The 7823-nt window shown below is 40.8% G+C and overlaps 1 protein-coding gene across 1 annotated transcript; it reads left to right on the top strand.

Moving 5' to 3' along the window:
- Positions 1–41: 41 nt before the first annotated feature.
- On the top strand, positions 42–7803 carry ptcd3 (pentatricopeptide repeat domain 3). The gene is made up of 24 exons (XM_048231074.1): positions 42–135; positions 351–403; positions 494–533; positions 730–775; positions 870–938; positions 1106–1210; positions 1360–1483; positions 2226–2338; positions 2542–2618; positions 2753–2840; positions 2929–2989; positions 3100–3182; positions 3743–3887; positions 4082–4132; positions 4339–4428; positions 4603–4631; positions 4743–4849; positions 5022–5100; positions 5219–5309; positions 5446–5531; positions 5878–6026; positions 6389–6430; positions 7353–7511; positions 7646–7803. Exons 1-24 carry the CDS (start codon positions 47–49, stop codon positions 7689–7691), a joined length of 2022 nt encoding a protein of 673 aa, XP_048087031.1. The 5' UTR covers positions 42–46; the 3' UTR covers positions 7692–7803.
- The last annotated feature ends 20 nt before the right edge of the window (positions 7804–7823 follow it).

The raw sequence follows: 7823 nt of genomic DNA, 5'->3' as shown, positions 1-7823 counted from the left end.
TAAAGTAGTATCATCCTTACCAACAATGCATTTCGCATATGTCAAAATGGCGTCCCCCGGTATGCACGCAGGGCGTCATATTCTTAATAACAGTTTAAGGTTTCTGAATAATTTGGAGCAAACATGTCTTCGAAGGTAAGTAACTTATACCTAAGCAACCATTTAATCTTTCGGTTGATGGCTTACCATGATGCATTTGTTTTATAACGCCATCTGACACCCTAGCTACATAATATGAATTGGAGGTCAGCATCAACACAGGGTCATAGTTTAATTGTCAAATTGTCAACTTGACTGACATTGTAATATCTTTAGCACGCGTCAGTGTTATATACTATTTTCTTCCTTAGAAATATTGCATGGACGGCATCTGCACTCCAGAAAATTGCAGTTGCATCAGAGGGTACGTGTTGAAGTAGCCTAGAAGTAGCCTTTCAATAGAATAAACTAGCCTGTGTATTCCCTTGTTGACCTATCGTTTCTACTCCTACAGGATCTTCAGACGAAATTGTCATTCCTAGAAAGAAAACATGGTATGTATGGTACAAGTTGTAAAAAAAACAATCAGTGGAAGATAATATAATATGATAATGTCAAAATCAGAAATGGGTTTGTCATGGGCTTACACTTGCAAGGAAGTTGGCTTGGTTGTGTGATTCAAAATATGTTTTGGCATACTGAATGTTGAAAACAAGTTAAACTGCCTGTTTTTGTTTTTGTTTACAATAGGAGTAAAGAAGCTGTGTTGCAGGCACTTGCATCTACAGTAAAAAGGGTATGTAGTTTTGAGGCGTTGCCTTTTACCATTTTGTTTGTTTGTTGTGCTTGTTGTTAGAAGTAAAATAAAACATATAATTTGTTTTCCCCAGGACCCTACAGCAGCGCATTACATGTTCCAGGATGACCCATACCTCACCCCAAGAACTTCCGGAGAATTTGTGAGCAATTATATTATGTAGTATGCATTTGGACCCTTAATCTCTGATTCCTAGTCCTTTGATCTGAATCAAGGCAAAGTCTGGGTGGAGTTGTTTGTGGGGAAACATGTTTTGTCTTCTTCTTTTGGTGCTAGTTTTTCATAGCATGTTTGTGCTTTTCTCTACAGAAACTATACTCTCTCTCGCAAGAGTCTGGTAAAGGTGCCGCCAAATACTTTATCAACTCAAACCCCAAGTTTTTCCAGAAGGACTTTGCGGAACCGCATATTCCAGTGAGTGATCATGGGTGTCTTGGACAAAGCCTTTACTGCTATAGAGCCCAGGCCATTTCTAGAGGGATTTGTATCCATAACTCCAGTTGTTTCTAAACGGTTGTTCTTACATCGATTTCAACATGACCATTGTGCTGTCTGGTTGGCAGTGTCTGATGCCAGAGACCTTCCAGCTCCAGATTGAGGAAGTATCTGAGGCTGCACTGGTGGAGCGCATCCTACTGAGGAAGGTCAAGGCTGCTGTGGACATGTACGATCAGCTAGTGCAGTCTGGTAAGGAAAGCAAAGCACACATAAGCATGCATGGTTTTAGATGGATTCTTTATAGCATTACTGATCACTTCTTTCACAGCTCTCTCACAACATACAGCTTGGGTTGATATAGTTACTAGATGTTAGTAAAGAGAGTTTTTTTTATTGGATTGGTAACTTCAAACAAGTGATAGCTAGTCCGACAGGCATTTTATCTTAGAAAATATATTGTAGGAATAAATATCTAAACTCAAACAGTGTGTATTGACAATTTACTCTAGCTTGTGTTAGCTGTATCACTACAACATTTTGGAACTGACGGTACATTTCTACATATGTTTTGAGACTGTCCCATGATTCAACTATTCTGGAAGTATATGATTGCTTGGTATGTTACATGATCTTACAGGTCTATATTTGGACCCTTGTTTACTATTATAGAAGGATGATTCAAAGTACCAATTTTCTTTATGTGACAAAAAGTGTTGATGCGTCACAGCTGCAAAAAAAGCTATTTTACAGCAGTGGTAGATACAAACTTGAAGCAACTTTGGATAGGCTCATTTTATTACATAGTTTTTCTTGGGTGTATGACTGCAAAGACAGTGTGTCTGTCTTTCACTTTATTTTATTTTTTATTCCCATCTGTATGCTCTATCTGTATGATATCTGTTGTTTATTGATTGAAAATAAAAGGCACAATCACAAAATAACATTTTGGAACTGAGCTGATTGGATCGGTGCCTGTGTAATCCCCACCCAGGCACTACATTGCCACTGGATCTCACCAATGACCTGTTGGACCTGATCTGTCTCTATGGTGACCAGGACCCAAAGACAGATGACAGTGATCCTGAACAAAAAACAGAGGAAGTGGTAGGTGATGGACCACTTTTATACTATATGTACTCACAGTTAAATGGATAGGGTGTATTTTTGGTAGCAGAATGTAATTATACACACGTAATGCGCGCGCACACACGCACACACACACACACACACACACACGCACATACATACATATATGTTTACCATGAAGAGCAAAATCTCAGATTTGATATCTCCATGTTTTGTTTCAGGAGGAGGTCCAAGATGACCCCAGGAAGAGGAAAGGGAGATTACGCAGAGCATCAGACTTCATAAAGGTCATTTGGAGGTTAGTTCCATCACACCTGCATTTAATGGCCCTGCTGCTGAAAATGATTAATTGTAACAAGATTCATATCGTTTCTTGAAACCTTAAAAACCTTCTCCTCATGTAGTGAAACTTGCTTTGTATCTTATGCGCAGAGAGAATAACAATGCTGAAAGGATATTTAACCTCATGCCAGAGCGGGACAGTAGATCATATGGGGCACTGGTTCAAGGAATGGTTAAGGTATGTTTAACAGCAGCCCTATCAGTATTCTCACTCCAGTAATTTCAGTCAAGCTGTATATTGCTAAGTGTGCATTCTGAATTTGCAGCATGGGGCCTACAGCAAGGCATTCAATGTCTACACAGACTTGCAGAATAATCGGTTGACAGGTGAGTGATGGTTTTAGCTTTTAGCTTTTGTTTAAATCATGAGGCTTTTGGTCAGTTGTTGCTGACCAAAACAGTTATGCTGATTTCTTGTGTGTGATCGTTTCTTGCAGCTGATGTGAACACCTTCAACGCCCTGATTTCAGCTGCCCCTGAGCTAAGGGAGAAGTACGCTGAGAAATGGGAGCTGATTTTGGTACGTCCTCCAGTGCTTTTAAATATAGTATAGTATAGTATAAGTATATATACTCTTTTGATCCGTAAGGCAAATGTGGTCTCTGCATTTATCCCAATCCGTGAATTAGTGAAACACACACAGCACACAGTGAACACACAGTGAAGTGAAGTACACACTAACCCGGAGCAGTGAGCTGCCTACAGCGGTGCTCGGGGAGCAGTGAGGGGTTAGGTGCCTTGCTCAAGGGCACTTCAGCTGTGGATGTGGGCATGGGAGAGCAGTGCTTAACCACTTCCCCCGCCCACATTTTTCCTACTGGTCGGGGATCAAACCGGCAACCCTTCGGTTACAAGCCTGAAGCCCTAACCAGTAGGCCACGGGTGCCCCAATTTTATTCCATCCTACTCAAGTGAAAAGATTAAGTAGCATGAAAGTGGCTTATTTTGCAGTTGTCGCCAGCATGATGCTTGGCACAGACATAATCTGTAAAGCAATATTGTGTGTGTGTGTGTGTGTGTGTGCGCACACGCGCACGTGCGTGCATGTGCTCGCATGCATATGTGTGTGTGTGTGTGTAGGAGCTGCTGAAGCAGATGGCGGAACAGAAGGTGCGGCCGAACCTGCTGACGTTCAACGCCGTGCTGAAGGCCCTGAGACGCTGCGGCTCCATGGCCAGATCACAGTCCCTCCTCATCATCGGAGAGATGAAGGCCCTCGGCATCAGTCAGTTCATGCCTACTGTGCTCTGTTATTTGTTTAATAATGACATTAGAGGTGCTTTTTTTTGTGTCTTTTTAAAAGAAGTACCGGTATTGAACCAAATTGACACAACTTCAGTAAACAAAATACTTTATTTGTGTGTGTGTGTGTTCAATTTTATTTGTTTTGTCTAACCATTTTTTCTTCTGCATCTCCAGCACCAAGTTTGGCTTCATATGACCACATCCTAGGCATTTTCTTTAAAGCAGGTGTGTGTGTGTGTGTGTGTGTGTACAGACATGTCTGGTCAACATAATACAAATAATACAAAAAAACACAAATAAAACTTTAAAACTTTTGTCTAAGCATGTAAGGCAATGTTATTGGAAGTCTTCCTGAAAATATATAGCTAGGTCAAGGTATTGGCTTAGAAAAATAGCTTTAGACGTCTGATGACATTTGCTTTCCCTCTCAGCTGCCTCTTCTCAAGGTCATACGGAGATCCTACAGGATGTGCTGAATGAAATTTCTGGAAAAAGCTTTGAGCCCCAGGACCCAGATGATGGTATGATTTCAACTCCATATTTAGAACACTTCTGTAATGTTGTGGCGATATTATACAACCCTTTTTTATGCCCTTTCCAAAATACAAGCTATAAAAATGTGAGTATACATCTAAATATAATGTAAAGTCATCCACCAACCCAAGTAAAAAAAAAAAAAACTCTTCAATTCACAGTGATGTTCTTCCTGAACGCCATGAGAGTTGTAAGTGTTGATTATTGAAGCAGTGCACAACTTTCACAGCATGTTGTTAGTACATCTTACAGTCCAGTGTGAGTGGGGCCAAGTTAGTGAAGCACATCTCTCTCTCCTCAGTGTCTGGATCATAAGGACTTGGAGCAGGCCTACAGGGTCCACAGCCTACTGCAGGTGGGAGACAACTGGAGACTGATGGGAGATTCCTACCAACAGAGTGTGTACTAGTGAGTGCATTTCATCAATCAACTGTCATCAATTACATTAATCACTGTCAGTAAGCTGTAATTATTATGCTTTTACTGTGTAGTGTTCCTGATGTGTGGGAGATTTCAATTGATGAAGTTATCTGACGAATAGTAAAGGAGGTTCTTAAGTTTTCTCATTTTCTTTGTATAGTGGCAGATTTTTCAACCTGCTGTGCATGATGGAGCAAATAGATGTGGTCCTGAAGTGGTACAAGGAGCTGATCCCATCTGTAAGTGCAGTGCTTGGGTGCAATAAAATCAGGCCTACAATACATGACTGTAATAAAATCACAAACACACAGCAAATTTATCACCTGACGGAAAACTCTTCTTTTGTATCAAATTCAGCTGTATTATCCAAACTCTCAAGGAATGCGAGATCTACTTCAAGCACTTGACACAGACGGCAGACTTGATCTCATCCCACAGATATGGAAAGGTATTGATTGGCAACACTTCAAACACCTGCTTTGAATGTTACCATTTAGAATACTAATAACTTGGTGTGGTGTTCCGTGCTCCAAGAGGGCTTTCTTGCAGATGAAAACATCTCTCTCTATTCTCATCCAACACAGATATCAAACAGCTGGGTCATGATAACAAGGTGGATTTAGTGGAGGAGATGCTGTCTCTGATGGCCAGGGAGAAGCAGAGTCCTGAGGTAAAGAGGTCACAGGAAGTAGTGGCATTACAGTGGTATGTAGAGGCATAGAAACTATATCTATGTGGAGAAGTACAAAAGTACTTCATGTTTGCTCAGGCACTGTGCCCTTAATTTCAATATAGGCGTGTGCAGGGCTGTTTTAAGATTTTAAAATTGATATTTTGTATGTATGTAACAACTTTGAACTTTTGTAAAACTTCAGGCACAGAAAACTGGCCCTGACAACAAGATAATGAAAAACCATAGTCAGTGTTCAAAGAAGACGTCAAGGTTGTAATTTGCGACTAACTGAAGTCTTGTGCTGGTAGCCAACTGGAGTTCTCTTTCCTCTGCACTCCTTAAGGTTCAGCAGTCCTTTGCACAGTGTGCCCTGGATGTGAAGAGGCGCTACATTCCTAATGACTTTGGCAAATCAGTTCTGGAGTGGACAGCCAATTCTCTGGGCAGCATCACATCTGTACTGTTAGCAGCCCAGGAAAGGCAACAAGCATGGTAAGTTGTGGTCAATATAATATATATATATATATATATTATATCATACATCTTATTGTTAATAAGCATACGTTTCCTTATGTTTGTGTTTACTTAGGAGAAATTTTTATCAATTATTATTTTATCAATAATTATTTTAACAATAAACATGACATTAGTATAAAATTCATATTTTAAAGTCAAATCAATTTAAATTAATAATTACACATTTCATATTAAGTCTAGTAATACATGAGAAATATCGAGCTAATTGCTACAAGCTCTTCTAGTCCCTCAGGACTGTTAGTTTAGTAGTTCTCCTGACCATGGCCTTCTCCTAATAGAGACGCTCACTCTTGCTTTGTTTGTTTGTGTGACACCAGGGAGATGCTGAAGCTCTTCAAGGCTAGTAACAGAGTCCCAACGTGAGTACATTGCGGTCATTAAACTGAATAAAAAACAATCAGGGTTCCCACTCTAAGTGAAATGTAAAATTCCATGACTTCCCTGAAAAAAAAACTGAATTTCCATGACCTACTATATAATGAAGGGTACAAGTATAAGTATAAGTATATATACTTTTTTGATCCCGTGAGGGAAATTTGGTCTCTGCATTTAACCCAATCGTGAATTAGTGAAACACACTCAGCACACAGTGAGGTGACGCTTTTACTAATCCCGGGCGCAGTGAGCTGCCTGCTTCAACGGGCGGCGCCGGGAGCAGTGAGGGGTTAGGTGCCTTGCTCAAGGGCACTTCAGCCGCGGCCCATTGGTCGGGGCTCGAACCGGCAACCCTCCGGTTACAAGTCCAGAGGGCTAACCAGTGAGTAACAATATACCGGTACTGACCAAAGATTTCAGAAGAGTCGCATAGCCTTCAAAAATATTTTACCTTTTTAGAGTGGAAGATGAATAAATGGCCATTATATAAACAAAATCAGACTAACCACAACTCAAGCAACCAGTAATGCTAATAACCAGATATACACCAATTCTGAGTGGAAATATATTTGTATTAATCTATTTTGGCAAGTAAATTTTAAACTGCTACAACAAAGCCGTGGGAACCCTGCACAATACGTCACATGTTATGCCCTGAGGGACTGTGTTACAAATGACTGCTCTACGGAGTAGATATATCTAGGAAGACGGAATATATTAATTTTTTTTCACACTTTAGGGAATTAAGTCTGTTTACCCAACTGTAGGTTTAGGGTAGAATACACATGGAAAAGGGGAGTTATTTCCTTGTATGTGTCCGATATGACCTCATGAACTTTCCCCTCTCTGCATGTTCAGTACGTGTCTGATATGACATCATGACCTCTCCCCTCTCTGCATGTCCAGCGATGCCCTGATGGAGGACTTCCTGTCGAGTATAAAGGAGGTTCAGGATGCTGACCAAGCTGTGGAGCTGGTGCAGCTGGCGGCCACCTACTGCCTCCCCGTCACCCCAACGCTCATAGAGCGGGTCGAGCAGGAGTTTGAGCTGACCAAGGATCACAAGTAAGCAACTTCTCTCTTGCCAAGGTGTCCTACTGAAGCTGGTGGTGCACCGTTTACAGTCAATTTGTCAATTTTGTGAACCGTTTCAAATTTCAACAGTAACTGTTCTAAAATGGACTTTCTCTCTTTTTCAGGGCAACTCTGTCATCACTGGAGTTTTCTTCTGACGATAGCAAATGAGGGAAGCAGGGGACTGCTTCAAGTGATTTAACTGTTACCAGTGCACGATCATTTAATGATGTATGTTGAGAGCTCTGTATAATAAAGAAATTGATTAATACCAATCCCATGATTGATGTTTCAGCACGTTTT

The sequence above is a fragment of the Alosa alosa genome, chromosome 21 (assembly GCF_017589495.1).
Source record: "Alosa alosa isolate M-15738 ecotype Scorff River chromosome 21, AALO_Geno_1.1, whole genome shotgun sequence".
In the NCBI taxonomy this organism is placed as follows: Eukaryota; Metazoa; Chordata; class Actinopteri; order Clupeiformes; family Clupeidae; genus Alosa; species Alosa alosa.
The sequence above is the reverse complement of the archived record's forward strand: the minus strand, read 5'-3'. Positions and strand labels throughout refer to the sequence as shown.

What these genes read in the sequence shown, in the direction of transcription:
- ptcd3 (XM_048231074.1), top strand. Translation starts at nt 47, where the DNA reads ATGGCGTCCCCCGGTATGCACGCAGGGCGTCATATTCTTAATAACAGT. An exon ending in CGATCAGCTAGTGCAGTCTG is followed by an intron (nt 1,484 to 2,225) that starts GTAAGGAAAGCA and finishes ATCCCCACCCAG; the next exon opens with GCACTACATTGCCACTGGAT. An exon ending in CAGGAAAGGCAACAAGCATG is followed by an intron (nt 6,027 to 6,388) that starts GTAAGTTGTGGT and finishes GTGTGACACCAG; the next exon opens with GGAGATGCTGAAGCTCTTCA.